Genomic DNA, 20,761 nt, shown 5'->3' with positions numbered 1-20,761 from the left:
TTTCTCAGCGTTTTCCTCTAATACTAAACATTTAAGATAAAAATCTTTTTTTTTTTTTTTTTTTTTTTTGAGATGGAGTCTTGCTCTGTCACCCAGGCTGGAGTGCAATGGCGTGATCTCGGCTCACTGCAACCTCCGCCTCCTAGGTTCAAGGGATTCTCCTGCCTCAGCCTCCCAAGTAGCTGGGATTACAGGCGCACGCCACCACGCTCAGCTAACTTTTTGTATCTTTAGTAGAGACAGGGTTTCACAATGTTGGCCAGGCTGGTCTTGAACTCCTGACCTCATGATCCGCCCGCCTCAGCTTCCCACAGTACTGGGATTACAGGCGTGAGCCACCACACCCAGCCAAGATAAAGATTTTTGCCATCACATTAATCAAAGGCCCCTAAAGCTTTCTCAGTTTGTTTGGCGGTTTCTAAAAATGCAGTCCAGCAGCTCTACTTCTCTTGGGCAAGAAAAAAAATAGGAACCATCCCCTCCTACCTGCATCTCCACCACTTTCCCTTTGCTGCTTGGGCTGAGTGACCACTCATAGCTGGTGATGCCATGATCATCAGTGCTCTGGTTCCCAAAGAGGGTGATGGAGTTTTGGGGCAGGGTGATCACTTGGTTGGGGCCTGCGTTGGCCACAGGGGGGTAATCCACAGCTTTGTTCACTGTCAGGTTTGCAGTAGTAGAGTTGGTAGCTCCATCAGAGTCTACTACAGTCAAGCTATCAGGGCAGAGAGAGGAGTGTGATCAGGGATGGGTTTAAGGAAAGAGGAATACACATTAGAAGACTGAAAATTAAGGCTAAGAAATACCAATGTGGCAAGGTTACCTATTCTTACTCATTCCTATTGGAAAAGCAGAAAGTACTACTAGACGCTAACACTGACTGAAGTTTTATGATGTGCTAGGCACTGTTCCAAGTTCTTTATATCTCATTAAATCCTCACAACAACTCTATAAAGTATTATCCTCATTTTACTCCTCACATACATGAGGAGAAAGGCAGAGAGGCCAGGTACGTTGGCACACACCTTTAATCCCAGCATTTTGGGAGGCCAAGGCATGCGGATCACCTGAGGTTGGGAGTTTGAGACCAGCCTGGCCAACATGGTGAAACTCCATCTCTATTAAAAATACAAAAATTAGCCAGGCATGGTGGTACAGGCCTGTAATCCAGCTATTTGGGAGGCTGAGGCAGGAGAATTGCTTGAACCCGGGAGGCAGATGTTGCAGTGAGCTGTGATTGCATCACTGCATTCCAGCCTGGGCGACAGAGGGAAACTTCATACAAAAAATGGAAGGAAGCAAGGAAGGAAGGAAGGAAGGAAGGAGGGAAGGAGGGAAGGAGGGAAGGAGGGAAGGAGGGAAGGAGGGAAGGAAGGTGGGAGGGAAGGAAGGAGGGAAGGAGGGAGGGAAGGAAGGAGGGAAGGAAGGAGGGAAAGAGGGAAGGAGGGAGGGAGGGAGGAATATAACTTGCCCAAGGTCATACAGCTTAAAAGCAGTGGAATCAGGTTCTGAATCCAGGCAATATGTCTCCAGTCCCATTTTGTTCTACTGCTGCCTGCATGCATCTATGTCCTGAGACCTTTATAAGCATTGTCTGATATGGCCCTCATAACAACCATATAGAGTAGGCATCACTAATCCCACTTTTATAAGAGGCTTAGAGAGGCTAAGTAACCCACCCAAGGGCTATACAGTGAGCCAAGATACAAGCCCAGTTCTCTGATTCCAAAGCTCAGAAGCCAAATCTTAAGAAGAGGTAATTCTTGGTCCCTATTTCCTACACTATGTAGTGCAAGCTCTGTCTGTGGCAGGCTGTTTTCCCATCATCCTGTTCCAGCTGTGTACATATCACAAGGATGGACATCCTAGGCAGACAGCCTGCGGGACGAACCAGGAGGGCTGGCTCCAGTAAGGCAGGAGCTTGAAATGAAAATGAATTCTCCTACGCAACAGTCCCACAATTTGTGCCAGTGAGACACAGGATTTGCAAAACGAAAAAAAAAATGCTCATTTATAAGAGCAGGCTTTTACCTAAATAATGCCTTCCAGCTGAACAGCCTAAAGCTTCTCATGCCACCTCAAAATGTGAGCATAAGCAAGCAAGGAGGTTTGGGATCTTTCCATTTTGCTGACAGAAAGAGGAAAAGCGTAGAAAAGACATATAGTTTGTTTAAATCTCAACACCAGCCACAGACAGGGCCAGACACCATTGAGGTTTTATCCTGCAGTCTCACCTTTTACCTATGATGTGAAGGGGATTTTTGGTATTACAGCCTTTAGGAAAAAAGCACAAACACCTCAGACACACAAACATGCACCAATCAGCAGATATCTGAAAAAGAAACATTTACAGAAGTTTTGCCTCTTTTCCTAGTTTCTCTGTTGTTTTCACAGGTTTGGGGGTTTTTGGTTTTTGGTTTTTTTTTTTTTGAGATGGAGTCTCGCTCTGTCGCCCAGGCTGGAGTGCAGGGGCGCGATCTCGGCTCACTGCAAGCTCCGCCTCCCGGGTTCACGCCATTCTCCTGCCTCAACCTCCCAAGTAGCTGGGACTACAGGCACCTGCCACCATGCCCAGCCAATTTTTTTGTATTTTTAGTAGAGACGGGGTTTCACCGTGTTAGCCAGGCTGGTCTCAATCTCCTGACTTCGTGATCAGCCCGCCTCGGCCTCCCAAAGTGCTGGGATTACAGGCGTGAGCCACTGCACCTGGCCTGTTTTTTGTTTTTAACATATGCCATTCATCTCCTATGTCAAGACAAAAGCACCTTATAGACAGATAGCAAAATGGCAGCTGCCCATTTTCTCTTTCACCTCAAACAGCTCCTGGCTTGCCTGCGAAGATCCTGAAACCAAACAGCAGCTGACTACAGGGCTAAGGAAACAAGGCTACTGCCATGTAAAAGTAAGAGATGAAAAGGTGAGTGAATTACTAACCTTAATGCTAATCAAATCCAATCATACCATTTCATAGATTTTTTTTTTTAAATGAGGGCTAGGAAAAAAAAAAAAACCACTCTCATACCCCATCCACTAAAAAACCTGTAGGTTAACCTGTGGTTAAAAGCTTAGACTCCAGAGTTAGACTGTTTTTGTGACCTCGGGCAAGTTACTTAACCTCTTTGTGCCAAAATGTCCTAATCTGTAAAATGAGGATAACCATAATACCTGTTATAAGAATTAAATGCAATACTGCCAGCAAAGAGCTCAGAATAGTATTTAGCACATAGTAAATGTTCAAGAAATATCAGCTATCATTGTTACTATTTTTTAAAAGGATCAACCTGGCCCAAGCTGAATTCTGTAAATAGAAAAATTCCTACATTAGAAATCTAAGGTGAAAACCAGCTCAAATTTCCATTTTAAGCAAAGTAGAAGGCTCCAATCTTGTTGTACTGGCAGCTACTTTTCATTCACCTGAAGTGTTGAATCGATGGAAATCCTGCTAAGTCAGAAGTTGCATATTGATTTATATGGTAGGTATTGTGCTAGGATACTCATTTCTGTGTCCCTGGCACCATCTAAAAATTTGGTTCATCTCAGATTCATGGGAAGACAGATACATATGAATAAACTGTCACACTATGGTAAATGTCACACAGAGGCCCTGAGTGCAACAGGGAAAGAGGAGAGCCATATTCTCTCCTGTTTGGAGGGATCTCAGAGAACCTCCTGGAAACTGAGGAGGTTCTTAAGGATGGGTAAAACTTGAACAGATTAAGAAGGGAATTAAAGGAAGTATGAACAAAATACATGGATCAAGTCAAGGAGTGAAGTAGAATGAACTCTGACTTCAGGGTTAGAAAATCTGCATTTAAGTTCCAGCTGTGAGACCTCAGAGAAGCCTCATTTTTCTTAGCTGTCAGAGGAAGACAGTATCAGCTATCGATCATGTTTGTATGATACTCATATATTAATACAAGTGCTTTTTAACACACAAAGAATTATGCAAATATAAGGAGGATTACTCTAGAATCAGCTTCAAAGCTTTAGTAATCACTCTAGAATATCAATACCAGCTCCCCAAAAGTACTTTCTTTCTATCAAATTCCCCAAAAATCCCAACAGAGAATGAAAACCACTAGTCAAATGTAAAGATTATCAAGTATCGTAAGCTGAGGAAGCATGTTCCAAAGGGAAAAAAAAAATGAGAGTAGGTTCCTTCAGATTTTGCCTGAGAAAAGGCAAAGGAAGATGGGCCTTTTCATTTAACAACAGAAACCCTAAAAAAAATTTTTGGAGACCTGCTTGAGAAAGATTAACTGTGGCAGATCCTGATCTACTGTACAAGAACCTTTGCCCTAGAAAGTTACCATTGTTGTAATCACAATCACCATAGGGCTCAGAGAACCAGTGGGACCAAAAGCTGTATTATCAACCAATTTCACAGTGAATTTGATATTTGTCAAAGTTACTCATATAAGAATGTAAAACCCATGAGATGAAAAAAAAAAAAAGGCCTATAGTAAACTTGAAGCTGAATCCTAATTTACCTGAAAGTGTAGTTCCCAGGAACAAGTTTACTTAGTTTTAATATGGCTGTATCTTCAGAAATCTTCTCTTCTCTCAGAGGCCCCTTAAGTTCTTCCCAATGGTACTGAACGATTTTATCATCATCAGTGCTTTCTTGACCATAAAGAAACATCAGTTACAACATGAGAACGCTTGGTCTTAGCACTTATCCAGTTTACACAAACCAGGACAACTACCCAGAGATCTGAAGCTAGGAAAACTTCATGAAATTACAGACTATCTCTCCAGAACGTTTCTTCCCTAGGAATACTGGGTTATTCTGCCTCTCTATGTATATTCCACTGCGTAGCTTTCCAAGGACTCCAACACAGGCAACCTTTGGTTAAAATACTACTGCATGAAGAAAGGAAAATCAATAATTCTTAAACACATGCAAAAATACCCAACCTCGTTTAAAAGAAATGCAAATTAAATTTACACTTGAGACAGCATTTTTTTTTAACTTATCAAGTTGGTAAAGACCAAAATTTCATAACACATTATATTGGTAAAGGCGTGGAGAAAGATGACCTCTCATTAGTCATGGTATAAACATAAACTGACACAACTTTTATAATGAGCAATTTGGCAACATTTATCTCTGCCCCTGCAATTCTTCTATGAATTTATCCTGCAAATGTACATGTGTTAAACATCATGTTTACAAGATTATTCATGGTAACATTGTTTGTAATAGCAAAAGAATGAGAGTAATCTAAATGGTCATCAATAGAAATTGATTGAAAACAAGTAAGAACTCGTACAATGAAATTATACATCTATACGATGGAATGCTACTTAACTATTTTTTAAAAAAAGGAATAACTATCTTATGTGTTGATTTAGAAAAATTCTCCAGGCCAGGTATGGTGGCTTACGCTTGTAATCCCAGCACTTCGGGAGGCCGAGGTGGGCGGATCACCTGAGGTCAGGAGATCGAGACCAGCCTGACCAACATGAAGAAACCCCGTCTCTACTAAAAATACAAAATTAGCCAGGCGTGGCGGTGTGCACCTGTAATCCCAGCTACTCAGGAGGCTGAGGTAGGAGAATCGCTTGAACCTGGGAGGTAGAGGTTGCGGTGAGCCAAGATTATGCCATTGCACTCCAGCCTGGACAAGAGGAGCGAAACTCTGTCTCAAAATAAAGGAAAAATTTTCCAACATACAAAAACAAGCATCACACATAACAGCACATATAATGTGCTTTCATTTGTGTAAACACAAGACAGAAGGACTATATATGGATTTTCTTATATATGTGTAAAATATCTCTAAAAGGATACATAAAATAATAATACCATTGGTTGTCTGGAGGAAAACTGGACAGTTAGGAGACATGGATAGTATGATTCTTTTCACTGTATACATTTGCATATTATTTAACTTTCACCTATTCAAAACTGTAAAATAAAACAGTACAACGTGAGCCCTTTCTACCACTCTGTATCACAAGGGCTGCTTCCTGTCCTCTCTCTTCCCTCTTGGCCTACAATCATCCTCCTAGCCTCCTCTTCTTGCCAGCACCATCAACATCAAATGCTTAACCTTGTTAGAGGGTCCTCTACTAAAGCTGTGACTGCCTCTGCCAAAAACCATCAGTGGTGCCAAGATAGTCAGGGTAAAGGACCTTAACTGGTCTCAAAAAATCAAAACAAAACAAAACAAAACGAAAAAGCAAATACTGGTGAGAAGATAGGTCTGCAACCTCTTGCACCATACAGCCACGATTAAGGGCAAACACCCAAAAATCCTCTCAGGTCACTCACTGGATGACACTACTCTGAAGAGTAAAATGTTAAGGAGCCAGACCAGGGTGTGGAGTGCATTCTGTGAGTGTCTCCAGGAGGAGGCTGATGAGAATCTTGCTAGGCAAGTGATGGCTGGGTAAAAGCTCCTCAGTCAGGCCTCCCAGTTACTTGTCTTGCTATGATTGGAAGGAACTTTGGTTCTATGAATGAAAAAGGCAACTCCAACTAAGCAAATATGAAAACCAGTGAGTTTCAACTAAAATCATGCTAACTACATGCATAATTTCAGTTTCTTACCATTTCAAAGTGGAAATATTACTTCAAATAGGCTACATGGGGATTTTAAAGAAGGCCTGTCTGGTGTGTTGCTTTTCAGTCAGTTGCTTCAGATGGTTGGCCTTCCCCTAACACGGTCAACATGACTGGCCTAAACAGATCGCAGACATAGCTGGCCCCAAATCTTCTACTAGAGTTTTCTACCAGAGTACACGGTGAATGTTCTTCTAAAACATCATACTTAGACAAGTACTCACGACTGCCATCAATGACTGTAGAAGTGGTTGGCAAAGAGATCTCCTGGAACTGAGGTGACACGATAGCAACGGGAGGCTGATTCTTACGGGGCTCTGCAAGAAAGTGACCCAAAAGAAATTCGGAAAGGGGCTTCAGAAATTACAGGAGGAGCAGGATGTATCTGAGAGGATTATAAATCAATTTCCATTCCATACATTACTGGTCCCTAACTTTTTTGGCACCAGGGACCAGTTTTGTGGAAGACAATTTTTCCATGAATGGGGGTGGGGGTTGGGGGTTGGAGTGCAGTGCATGGTTTGGGGATGAAACTTCCACCTCAGACCATCAGAGATTAGATCCTCAAAGGAGTGTACAACCTAGATCCCTTGCATGTGCAGTTCACAATAGGGTTCATCCTCCTGTGAGAATCTAGTGCCATCACTGATCTGACAGGAGGCAGAGCTCTGGCAGCAGCACTCACTCACCTGCCATTTATCTCCTACTGTGCAGCCCAGTTCCTAACAGGCCAGGGACTGGTAGTGGTCCATGGCCTGGCGGTTGGGGACCCCTGCATTACATAATTAATGACTGAATCATCACCACACAGGAGAGTCACAAGACCAGACTGCCATTCTAACATAAGACACTTGGGAGTATAAAAGCCTCTTCCAAATCTGATCATTCCTAAGACCATGCCCTGTGTATTCTTTCAATGCTCACATGCTGTCTAGTTGATGAAAAGTACTACAGCAGCAAGTTACTCCTTTCAGCCAAGCTTGACTACAGGCAGACAACAAATAAGCTTTGGGCAATAAAGGCCTTGGCAATCAAACCGTCCCTTGGCACAGACTGTGCTGAAAAGCTGATGGGTGGCTTCTCAACCATCCTAGAGTTCCCTGTATGTGAACTAGCTATGGGTTAAGTGATGGGAAGGTCACAAACCACTCTGGTCCACCCAAATGACTGTGTGCTACAAATCCCATGGCCTTTTGTTTGCAAAATGATCAAATGGTCTTGATGCTGATCACATTTTTAAGAAGGTGAAAGGATTATCTTGGCTACAAAGTTCAAGGAATGAAAAGAAAATCTATTACCAACAAAGAAAAGAGCATTGAGAATTTATGCTGTATATTTACCAAATATACTGTTGATATGGTCTGGCTGTGTCTCCACCTAAATCTCATCTTGAATTGTAACTCCCACAATTCCCACGTCATGGGAGGAACTGGTGATTGAATTATGGGGGCGGGTCTTTCCTGTGCTGTTCTTGTGATACTGAATGAGTCTCATGAGATTTGATGGTTTTAAAAATGAGAGTTTCCCTGCACAAGCTCTCTTTTTGCCTGCTGTCATCTACATAAGACATGACTTGCTCCTCCTTGCCTTCTGTCATGATTGTGAGGCCTTGCCAGCCACGTGGAACTGTAAGTCCATTAAACCTCTTTCTTCTGTAAATTGCCCAGTCTGTCTCGGGTATGTCTTTATCAGCACCATGAAAATGCACTAATACAACTGTCCAACTTCTCTTAAATTTCTCTGAAAATGGAAAATAAGATTCCTTCCTACTGCACTGTGATCTACCTACAGTGGTTCATTTTAAAAGAATGACAGGATTTTGTTACCAAGGTGAAAGAGACTGGTAGTGTTTAAATGAGGAACTCTGTGTACAAAGACCCACATCTCTGGAAAGAGATCAGAAAGAGCTGGTCACTTGGCTGGTTCTCCTTCTGCAAGCTTCTCCTAGGCTTTTGGCTTCCCTGTGTCTGTTAATTACAACACACGGTCCTCTCTCAGCATGGCCCACTTGAAGAAGTAGTTCTCGGTAAGTAAGTTATTGCTTAGGCCATAACTTACTTGTGGGCCATGTGTCCAGCTCAGCATTCCAACTACAGCACTGTTGGAACAAAGTCTGTATTTTGCTATTATAACTGTTTACCACACTGAACTAGGAATTGCTGAATAAATATGTTACCAAAAAAATGGGAATCAAAACCCTCCTAAGCAAATCTCTGTCTCCTCAGGAGTCCTGCAGAGGGAGGAAGGGAGACACAGTCAGGGCTGAAAACATACCTGGCTTGACTGTCACGTTCACATAGCCTTCCCCATGGGCATTTTGACCCTCTACAATCACTTTGAATTCATAGAGGCCTGGAGTGAGCTGCAGAAGTGAGAGAAGATCTCTTAGACAATCACAAAGAATAGGAATTACATTTAAAATAAGATATATTTGAACTTTCCCAAGCTGAATCTTTCACTCTTTCCTTCCCCTGTTTCCAAAATGGAAAAAGTCAACTAGCCTATAATCCTAGCAATTTGGGAGGAGGCGGGTGGATCACTTGAGTCCATGAGTTCAAGACCAGCCTGGGCAATATGCCAAAACCCCATCTCTACCAAAAATATAAAAATTAGCCAGGTGTGGTGGCACACACCTGTAGTCCCAGCTACTTAGTAGGCTGAGGTGAAAGGATGGCTTGAGCCCGAGAGATGGAGGTTGCAGTGAGCCAAGATCATGTCACTGCACTCCAGCAAGAAAAAGTAAACTAGCTGAAGAGATAAACAATGAACTGAAAAAAAAAGAAAAAAGAAAAAAAAAACAACTTTTAATGTGAATCTTATGACTAGCTGACTCTAGAACAACAGAGGGGATTTCAAATATCTCTGTACTCCCATTTTCTTTTCAGAAGAACATTAAGGGCCCAAATATCCCACTCCACAGAGTTACGAAATTAAAATAATCATCACTTCAAAGAAAAACATTTTGTAAAGATACTAAATAGTTCCCAAATATCTGAATATTTTTCCCTCCTGGTTTTTACTAATTTATAAACTTAATATAAAAGAAAAAAAACAAAAAAGTACCCAGTATATCACTATCATAACACATCAACTTATCAAATTTCTCCATTTCCTTCTAATCCTTGACCACATATTAAAATAATAGTTGTGTACGGCTCATTCGTTTAACAAACATTTACTGAAGCCAAATCATGTACCAGTCATTGTCCTAGGCTTGTGGTTTGGATATGAATAAGGTAAGATCTCTATCTTCAAGGAGCTCATATTTTAGTGATATTCAAAGTTCTAGCTACAATTGAGGTATCAAACTTTCTATTGTTCTTTCTTCCATTCATTTAGCATGAACACCTTCCCTACTATAATATAGTCTTTTTTTTTTTTTTTGAGACAGAGTCTCACCCTGTCATCCAGGCTGGAAAGCAATGATGCAATCTTGGCTCACTGCAACTGCTCCCTCCTGGGTTCAAGTGATTCTCATGCCTCAGCCTCCCGAGTAGTTGGGACTACAGGCATGCGCCACCATTCCCAGCTAATTTTTACATTTTTAGTAGAGACGGGGTTTCGCCATGTTGGCCAGGCTGGTCTTGAGCTCCTGACCTCAGGTGATCCACCCACCTCGGCCTCTCAAAGTGCTGGGATTACAAGCTTGAGCCACCGCACCCGGCCACAATCTTTTTAATATTTATTTTAACGACCACAGAGCAGTACATGAATAAGTGTGTCAAATTTCACATAAGCCTTTCAAACTGTTGGACACTTGGGTTGTTTCCAAATTTTTACTATTATGACTAATGTTGTAATGAACATCTTCCAGGCACATTTTTTTTCTTTTTCTTTTGAAGTATTTTTTTGGGGGGGTAAATACTAATTGAGCCACAAGTAGCATCTTTGGCTACTTCCTCCTTATAATACTCTTCCTCTTGGCTTTCACTTCTGTGCCCACGCTTCATTTCTTTCAGTTTCCTCTACCCTCCATCCCTTAAATGATGGGTGTTCCCAAGATTCCAACCTCAGCCTGCTTATTTCTTCACTCTGCACACTCTCCCTGGTTGATTTTGTCTGTTGCTGTGGCTTCACAAATCATCTATTTGAGGTTGATATGCAAATATATCTCTCCAGCCCAGACTTGTCTTCTGACCTCCAGTCCCTCTCCACCAGCTACTAACTGGACAACTCAATTCAGATGTCTCACGGGTACCTCAAACTCACTCTGTTCAAAAATGAATTAATAATCTGCAAACTTCTCCCTAAAACTTGCTCCACCTTCTGTGCTCCTCATTTCAATGAACATCCACCCAGGTATCTAAGCCAAAAAGCTAGAATTATCCTAGACTTCTCTTCCCCAACATCCCCAACCAGTTCATCAATCATCAAATTTTATCAAGTCAAACTCCATATTATTTTTCCAATCTACTCACTTGTCTCCATCCACACTGCTATCACCTTAGTTCTTAACCACCTGTCAAAGCACAATTATTAAAGGTATGGCCTGGCCGGGCGCGGTGGCTCAAGCCTGTAATCCCAGCACTTTGGGAGGCCGAGACGGGCGGATCACGAGGTCAGGAGATTGAGACCATCCTGGCTAACATGGTGAAACTCCATCTCTGCTAAAAAATACAAAAAACTAGCCGGGCAAGGTGGCGGGCGCCTGTAGTCCCAGCTACTCGGGAGGCTGAGGCAGGAGAATGGCATAAACCCGGGAGGTGGAGCTTGCAGTGAGTTGAGATCCGGTCACTGCACTCCAGCCTGGGAGACAGAGCGAGACTCCGTCTCGGAAAAAAATAATAATAATAAATAAATAAATAAATAAAGGTATGGCCTTTAGAGATGGAAAGCTCCAGTTCAGACCTACCATTTAATACCTTTGTGGACTTTGGCCACATCACTTCATTTCTCCAGTTTTTAGTTTTGTCATTTGTAAAAAAGATAGTAATATCTGCATCCTGGGATTGTTATGAAGATTAAAAGAAATAAGTGTATAAGATAATCAGCACTGGGTATGGCACATGGTATGAATTCAATAAGTGGTTTTTATTTTTATTTTTTGAGACATAGTCTCACTTTGTTGCCAGGCTGCAGTGCAGTGGCATGGTCATGGCTCACTGCAACCTCCACCTCCTGGGTTCAAATGATCCTCCCACCTCAGCCTCCTGAGTAGCTGGGACCACAGGCACATGCCACCACACCCAACTAATTTTTACATTTTTTGTGGAGCTAGAGTTTCATCATGTTGTCCAGGCTGGTGGTTTTCAATTTTACTTATTTAGTTCTTTTACTCAGGCTACTATCATTTTACACTTAAATTTTTCAACAGATTCCTCACTGACCTCTATAGTTTGAGTCTTATCTCCTCCAGTCTGTAGTCAGGTGATTTTTCTAATCTGAAGATCTAAACATGTGTTTCTCTTGCTTAAAGCCTTTCAAGGGCTCTATATTCCTTCTGGATAAGATTCAAAGTCCTTAATCTGGCATATAAAGCTTTTGCTCCATCTGACCCCTGCATCTTTCCAACTTAGAACCACATATAAATTCCCTTTTCTCCACATTTTCTCTCTCATTTTTGGCCCAGTGGACATGTTGCTTCTTCTGCTTGAGGTATTATCCCTTCACCCTTTACTTAGTAAGTCAGTCACTCTAAGAAATCCACTCTACCTTTCCAGGGCTTCAATGATCCTCTGCACTGACCTAGTGTGCCACCTGTTATAACTACCTGCTTCCTATCAGTATCACCTACTAGACTCTATTGTTCTTGAACATTAAAATTATGACTAATTCACTGGTAAATCCCCAGTACCTGCCACATAACCAGTGTACAATGAATAGATGTAGAATGAAAGACTAAATGACTCTGCTGCGTCAAAGAATACAAACTTTTTTCTTAGAGAAAGGATCTCACTTGGTCACCTGGGCTTTAAGGCAGTGGTATGATCATAGCTCACTGCAGCCTTAAACTCCTGGGTTTTAGTGATCCTCCCACCTCTACGTCCTGACCAACTGGGACTACAGGTATGAACCACCACACCCAGCTAATTTTTTATTTTTTGTAGAGACAAGGTCTCACCACGTTTCCCAGTCTTGTCTCAAACTCATGGTCTCAAGCAGTCCTCCCACTCCACCTCAGCCTCTCAAAGTGCTTGGATTACAGGTGGGAGCCACTGCGCCCAGCCAAATACAAACATTTTAGAGCTGTCAATAACTGTACTTAGGCTGGGCATGGTGGCTCACGCCTGTAATCCCAGCATTTTGGAAGGCTGAGATGGGAGGACTGCTTGAGGCCAGGAGTTCGAGACCAGCCTGGGCAGTATGACGAGACTCTGTCTCTACAAAAAATACAAAAATTAGCCGAGTATAACGGCATGACCCTGAAGTCCCAGCTACTCAGGAGGCTGAGGTGGGAGGATTGCTTGAGCCTGGGAAGTCAAGACTGCAGTGAGCTGTGATCACACCACTGCAGTTCAGCCTAGGTGACAGAGCAAGACCCTGTCTCAAAAAACAAACAAACAAACAAACAAAAAACAAACCAAAAATCCCCAAACCTATACTGAATCCCACAAAGGCTGAGTCAATGTATGCAGTCATGTGGCCACAAATAACCTAGCTCATCCCAAATTCTAAAATCCTTAAGTTAGCCTTAAAAGCTGTTTAGTGTATATTTTCAGCCACCACTACCATGCTGGTACAGTCTTCTTACCATAAATGAAACTTTGAGAATCATACACTAACAAATACTGGATGTCAGCCAGTCAGATTTTTAGAGGATTCATTTCTAAAAGACTGTTTACAACTTAAGTGTAGACAGAAAATCATATGATATTCATTTTAGAAAATAGTCAACTCCTCTACCTTAGCCCTGCAAGTGAAAGGAGGCAAATTCACCTTCGATAGTTTGAGGATCTGGGAATGTTTCCCTTCCATTTCTCCACTGTAGTCTCTAGGATGAGTAATCAGCTGCCAGTCGTAGGTGTAGGTTTCTCCTATAGAAGGGCAGTTACAAAAATCATGAAAACACACACCTACACACAAAGAGGACAGCCACAGAGCCTGCCAATAACAAATCTCTTCTGATCTTGACGAGGCTTTAGTTTTTAAGATTTCACCCCAAAGCCTGTAGGGAAACCAAACCATCTGCTCAAAGAAAGAGCAAATTCTGCTGACTCAGCTACAGTTAGGGCTTCTTCCAACTCTTTCCCAACAATGCTTATTACTGCCCTATAACCACCCTCTCAGGGCCAATCCTCCCTGAAAAATAGCAGGTTGCTCATGGTGTGGCCTACCACTGAAAATACATGTCCTACCAACCATTATAGATGAACTCACTGGGAACAAAGGCCATTTTCTTGCAAAACTTCTTTTGCAACAAAGAACAGCAATGACTTCTAAATAACGTGGTTCAAAAATAGCTTTTTACAGAGTGCTAACAATGCTCATCTCACTGAGGTCATCACACCCTGGCGAGTTAAAAGAGCTACTTCATTCCTGCTGAGCTAAATAACACACTGCAGAAGATGGTAGGGGATGGCCCATTTAAAACAGGCCCAATGAAATTAATTAAAATCAAATGAAGCATTAAATGGTCCCCATTTGCAGGTCAGACTATATCACTAGGTAGGGCAAGGGTAGAATTCTATCTAAATGGCATCCCTCCCCAGAAAAAGTTGTCTTACATTTTTTGGATCAAAACACATTTCTGGCTAGGGAAGGGAGGGCTTTGGTTGGAAGGTTTAGTTTAAATTACTAACCAAAAATAAAAAAGAAAAAGGGGGAAAGAAAAAAACCTTAGCAGAGAGAGGTCATCTTTTTCTTATTTCATGAGTTCAAGTGTTAAAATCAGTACACAGAACCTAATTCCAATATATCCTTCATCTGAAGACCAATTTTATTTTATACACCTGGGAGACAAGATCTTCCTTCCTTCCTTCCTCCTCCAAAACAAGAATTTTTTTGGCCAGTTGTCAGCGCCAACAGCTCTCACAAATGTATATAGTATGTAGTAGTCAGGTTACGAGAGGAGAAGGAAAGCAGCAGCACAAGCAGGACTTGTACTCAGAGACATTTCTTCCAACTGTAGCTGGAAATTCTTTTCCACATAGAAAACAGTTTGGGAACAGATAATTTTATAATAGCTAAGGCTAGCAACATAAATTTCAAAACAGGACAATATTCCTAGGACAGAAAAGCTCAGGGGATGAATTATGCCTCGCAGGCAGAAATATATTCAAAGGTAGGAACAACTGAGTGTAACTCTGTTAGAAAGAGTGCTGGTTGCAGTGACTGAGGACAGTCATTCGTTTGTTTTGTTGACTGACTGACTGATTGACTGAGATGGAGTCTTGCTGTTGCCCAGGCTGGAGTGCACTGGCTTGATCTCAGCTCACTGCAACCTCTGTCTCCCAGATTCAAGTGATCCTCCTGCCTCAGCCTCCCAAGTGGCTAGGATTACAGGCACGCATCACCACGTCTGGCTAATTTTTGTATTTTTAGCATAAACAGAGTTTCACCATGTTCGCCAAGCTGTTCTCAAACTCCTGACCTCAAGTGATCTGCCTGCCTCAGCCTCCCAAAGTGCTGGGATTACAGGCCTGAGCCACCATGCCCAGTTGGACAGTGGTTTTGAAACTGGACCTGGAGGGATCCTAATGGGCTGCCATAGAGCAGGAGAGGGATAAAGAGCATGCAGAATTGGTCCTGCCTCATCACCCCCAACCTTTGAAAGTTTGAAACCATCCATCTCATATATCCAGTAAAGGTGGGAGAACCTGGGGAGAGGACAGGAGAAAATAATCTATTTCCTTTTTTTTTTGAGATGGAGTCTCTCTCTGTCACCCAGGCTGGAGTGCAGTGGCGTGATCTCGGCTCACTGCAACCTCCGCCTCCAGGGTTCAAGAGATTCTCGTGCCTCAGCCTTCCCAGTAGCTGGGATTACAGGTGCCCGCCACCACGCCTGGCTAATTTTTAGTATTTTTATAGAGTAGAGATGGGGTTTCACCATGTTGACCAGGCTGGTCTTGAACTCCTGACCTCAGGTGATCTGCCCACCTCGGCCTCCCAAAGTGCTGGGATTACAGGCATGAGCCACTGCGCCCAGCCCTTTTTTTTTTTTTTTTTTTTTTTTTTTGAGACAGAGTCTTGCTCTGTTACCTAGGCTGGAGTGCAATGGCACAATCTTGGCTCACTGCAACCTCCGCCTCCTGGGTTCAAGTGATTCTCCTGCCTCAGCCTCTCAAGTAGCTGGGATTATAGGCGCCTGCCACCACACCCAGCTAATTTTTTTGTATTTTTGGTAGAGATGGGGTTTTGCCATGTTGGCCAGGCTGGTCTTGAACTCCTGACCTCAGGTGATCCACCTACCTCAGCCTCCCAAAGTGCCAGGATTACAAGTATGAGCCACCGTGCCTGGCCAAAGAATCTATTTCTAAACTAATGTGTTTTGAAACACCAATCTACAAGATGATAGTAACCCACAGAAATGTACATGCAAATATGGGTTAGGAAAGAAAATACAGTAGAGGCAAGCATGTCTTTCACAAAAGAATGGAAGTAATCAACAGCTCAGGGCAGTCCCTCACCTCCAACTTCAAAGGCCACTAAACCCATTCACCTTAACTTGTCACCAGAGGAAGAAAGGAAAAGGCTTCTCTAGAGGAATGTGAAATGAATTGATAAGGAAACCTCAATTTGAGAGCAGAAATATAGAACAGACAGGGCATTTTGCTTCTGGAAAAGTAGTTTTTGCATTAATATACTATTTGGTATTAGGCCTAGAAATGAAGAATACTGTATTGAAGATATGTGTACCCCCCATCCTAAATAGGGAAGGACATTCTACCTGACTAACCTTTCAATGAGAATAACACAAACCCAACTCACTCAATTTCCATCAAAGTATGTACCACTCATGTCATAAATAGTCTTAAGAGAACCCATATATGTTTGTAAGTCAAACTTGGGTATATTAACATATACTTCAAAGGTGAAAGGAATGTTCATATTACAAAAGTTTTCTTAAATAATGAAGTAATCACCCCTAATTTAGATATTTTATATACCTGAATTTTGTATATCATATTAGGCTTATCTTTTTTTTCCCCAGGGACAGGGTCTCACTATGGGAAACAATGGTTCTTACAACAGTCCTGTGAGGACAGGATATCACTCGAGTATACACAAATATTTATGGAATATGAGAGGTACTAGATAATGTAGGGTCTGAGATCATAGGCTTTGATGTCAAGCTTGGGTTCAAATCCCAGCTGAGCCAGTCATTATCTGTGTGAATCTAAGTAAATGACTTCTCTTAATTTCCGTTTCTTTCTCAGTAAAATGGGGGTAATAATTCCTACCTCATAAGATTACTTTAAAGGCAAAATGAGATAGTAGATAAGTTGCCAGTTTAGTGCCTAGCATATAGCTGATGCTAATTAATACAGAACATATTTATTAGGTTGTATTATATCCATTTTAAGAGAAAGAAACTGAGACTCAGATTAATCCATTTATTTTGGCCAAACAACCAGTAAATAGCAGATGTAGAACTTGGAAAGAAGTTATTCAAGATGACTGCTAATATAAATTTGTAACTTAAAAAATATATATATATTTTCCTGACAGGAAGTCAGAGGAGGGAAAAAGATAAGGGCCAGGAGTGGCAGTGTATGCCTGTAGTTCCAGCTATTAGGAAGGCTAAGGTGGGAGGATCTCCTGAGCTCAGGAGTTTGAGACCAGCCTGGACAACACAGCAAGACTCTATCTCTTTTAAAAACAAAAACAGTTATCCAAACGTAAGGGGATGTTTACCTTTAAGTGGTTCTTGGAGAACATATGCATTTAATTGAACTTCATTCTTAGGCAGGGTTATCTGGACACTCTCTCCAGCAGATACCACCAGTTCCTTTATAACTGGAAACAAAGTAAATATACCAGAGATAAGAAATAGATCCAGACTGTCTTATTTCTCTTCTTCTTTTGTGATCAAACTCATTTCACAATCAATTTTCAGCTACTGCCATCAATTACTAACCTTTCTTCTACTCTCTAATTGCTTGAAATTTGATTCTGTCCCCCCTTTTCCATTGAAAAGGATCTTTCAAAACTACTTCTTAGTAAATCTAATAGCTGTACCATAATACCCTCATTCTTCATCTCACATCTCAGTGGCTTCTACTACTGCTAACTGCCTCCATCTTAAAACTCTTGGTTATCATAATACCATATTATTCTATTTTTTCTCCTTCTCTCTTTTCCTCCATTGTATTTTTACTACAGTCTGTCCCTAAGCCCTCCTTAGGTACTACATTCCACAGAGTCAAATTCTGTTTCAAGTATCACCTTTATGCTAACAAATAACTTTCTAATAAGATACATATATAAAGTTACTAGAAGGGAAGGCAAATGGTCACAAATCTGCCTTACTTTCTTTCCATTCCAATTGCTACAAGATTCATTGTTCACACTAGATTATTCCAAGAATTTTTTTTTTTTTTTTTTTCTTTTTGAGTCAGGGTCTCACTCTGTTGCTCAGGATAGAGTGCAGTGGTGTAATCATAGCTCACTGCAGCCTCAAATTCCTGGACTCAAGTGATCTTCCCACCTCAGCCTCCCAAGTAGCTGGGACTACAGGCATGCACCACCACGCCCGGCTTGCTTATTCCAAGAATCTTATTTTATCTTCCCTCTGCTAGCTCTCTCCACTCCAATCTATTCTGTCTTCCTAAAACAACCAACACCATTAGTCTTTCCAAAATACTCACCCACCATGTTACTCTTCTATTTAAGACTCCTCCTCCTATATCATATTTAAGGCCAAACTTCCAACCTGCCATTAAAGAACCATCATCTGATCTCACTGTCTTATCCTTCCTATCTATTTTGCCTCTAGTTATATTGATTTTCTCTCTTGTGTTCCACAAAGCCATGGTCTACTCTCAGGGACTTTGCTAAAGTTATTTCTTTCAATTGGGGTGTTTGCCTTGCTTTATTCTAAATACAGCATTTTGTTTCTTGCTTAAAGCCTGTCTCCTCTCCAAGAAATCTTCACAGACCATTTCAGTTCAAACTGATCTAATCTTGAAGTATGCTAGCATTTCTGGAACACTCAAGTCAGCAAAGAGCTATATACTGTCTTTATACTATTCACCAGCTATTGCACATATGTCAGTTTCTCAAGCTCAGCACTCCTGATATTTTGGACCAGGTAATTCTTTATCATGGAGGGAAACGTCCTGAGCACTGTAAGGTGTTTAACAGTATCACTGACCAATACCCACCAGATTTCAGTAGCATCACTCCCTCCCCTCAACCAAAAATCTTTGCAGACCATTGAAAGCCACTGATTATATAAATCTTATTTCTCTGACCATAAATGTTCATTTGCTATGAGACTTCGAAACTAGGAGAGCTTAAAGCAAACAATAGGCTAGTCCACTCATATTTCAAGCCTGGGAGGCGAGAAGGGCTTCCTAGACAAATATGAAACTTGAGATTTATCTGCCTCTGCATGGGAACATTGCACTTGGGGAGAAATGAAACCATCCTTAATGGAAGCTTCAGCATTTGGATGCCCCAGGAGATGGAATAAGAACTCTCTGAAGTGACTTTCAAAAAAAAGAAAAGAAAGAAACATGATACTCAGAGAAAGTATAATGAACCAAAAAATGGCTATTCAATACAGTCCAACCCAAACCCTTCACAATTACACCAAAAATTACAGGCATCTCGACTGGATACAAAAATTACTTTGGTGCCTCAGGATTGAACCCCCAAAATTTCATGTTCTATGACTATCAGAGGACACACTGGAAAATTAAAAACTGGCAAAAATTCATTTTCACTGACTTTAATTTTACCCTCTTGACTTTTTCAGGAGATAAAGACCAACTTCTTGATTAACCAATTCTTCCTAATACCTTAGAACAGCACCTGTGAAGCACAGATTTATTTATACACTATGTATAAATCTACTTCTTATTAATGGCTTTAAAAATAAAGATGCTTCTCCAGGACACTGGTCTGAGCAAAAAAAATTTCTTGAGTAATACCCCACAAGGACACGCAACCAAAGCGAAAATGGACAAACGGGATCACATCAAGTTAAAAAGCTTCTGCACAGAAAAGGAAACAATCAACAAAGTGAAGAGACAACCCACAGAATGGGAGAAAATATCTGCAAACTCCCCATTTGACAAGGGATTAATAACCAGAATATAGAAGGAGCTCAAACAATTCCACAGGAAAAAAATTTAATAATCCAATTTAAAAATGGGCAAAAGATTTGAATAGAGATTTCTCAAAAGAAGACATACAAATGGCAAACAGGCATATGAAAAGGTTCTCAACATCACTGATCATCAGAGAAATGCAAATAAAAACTACAATGAGATATCATCTTACCCCAGTTAAAATGGCTTATATACAAAAAACAGGCAATAACAAATGCTGGTGAGGATGTGGAGAAAAGGGAACCGTCGTACACTATTGGTGGGAATGTAAATTAGTACAACCACTACGGAGAACAGTTTGGAGGTTCCTCAAAAAAATAAAAATAGAGCTACCATATGATTCAGTAATCCCACTGCTGGGTCTATACCCAAAAGAAAGGAAATCAGTGTATTGAAGAGGTATCTGCACTCCCATGTTTGCAGCACTGTTCACAACAGCCAAACTTTGGAAGCAACCTAAGTGCCCATCAACAGATGAATGAATAAAGAAAATGTGGTGCTTATATACAATGGAGTACTACTCAGCCATAAAAAAGAATGAAATCTTGTCATTTACAACAACATGGATGGAACTAGAGGTCATTATGTTAAGCGAATAAGCCAGGCACAGACAAACACTGCTTGTTCTCACTTATTTGTGGAATCTAAAAATCAAAACAACTTAACTCATGGAGATAGAAAGTAATGGTTAGATAGATGGATGGTTACAGAGGCTGGGAAGGGTAGAGTGTGGGGGTAAGGGGGTGGTGGTTAATGAGTACAAAACAAAAGCTAGAAAGAACAAATAAGACCTAGTATTTGATAGCACAACAGGGTGACTATAGTCAATAATATTTTAATTGCACATTTTAAAATAACTAAAAGAATATAACTGGATTGTTTGTAACACAAAGGATAAAGGCTTGAAGGGATGGATACTTCATTTTACATGATGTGATTATTACACATTGCATGTCTGCATTAAAACATCTCATGTATC

At 41.2% G+C, this 20,761-nt stretch overlaps 1 protein-coding gene across 33 annotated transcripts in view; it reads right to left on the bottom strand.

Annotated features, from left to right (window-relative positions):
• The window catches only part of KIAA0319L (KIAA0319 like), a 128,175-nt gene that overhangs the window by 21,605 nt on the left and 85,809 nt on the right, over window positions 1–20,761 (bottom strand). For all 33 annotated transcript variants that reach the window (XR_012422747.1, XR_012422715.1, XR_012422729.1 and 30 more), the window contains 6 exons: window positions 17,363–17,464; window positions 13,445–13,542; window positions 8,843–8,930; window positions 6,793–6,885; window positions 4,491–4,623; window positions 487–715 (listed from right to left, as the gene is read on the bottom strand). Coding sequence is in view for 14 of the 33 variants with exons in the window: in XM_065525240.1 (XP_065381312.1) it covers window positions 487–715; window positions 4,491–4,623; window positions 6,793–6,885; window positions 8,843–8,930; window positions 13,445–13,542; window positions 17,363–17,464 (743 nt within the window). In the remaining 19 variants the exon portion in view is untranslated. The remainder of the gene's footprint in view (window positions 1–486; window positions 716–4,490; window positions 4,624–6,792; window positions 6,886–8,842; window positions 8,931–13,444; window positions 13,543–17,362; window positions 17,465–20,761) is intronic.

Source organism: Macaca fascicularis, chromosome 1 (assembly GCF_037993035.2).
Source record: "Macaca fascicularis isolate 582-1 chromosome 1, T2T-MFA8v1.1".
NCBI lineage: Eukaryota > Metazoa > Chordata > Mammalia > Primates > Cercopithecidae > Macaca > Macaca fascicularis.
This window is presented reverse-complemented; position numbering and strand designations above follow the sequence as displayed.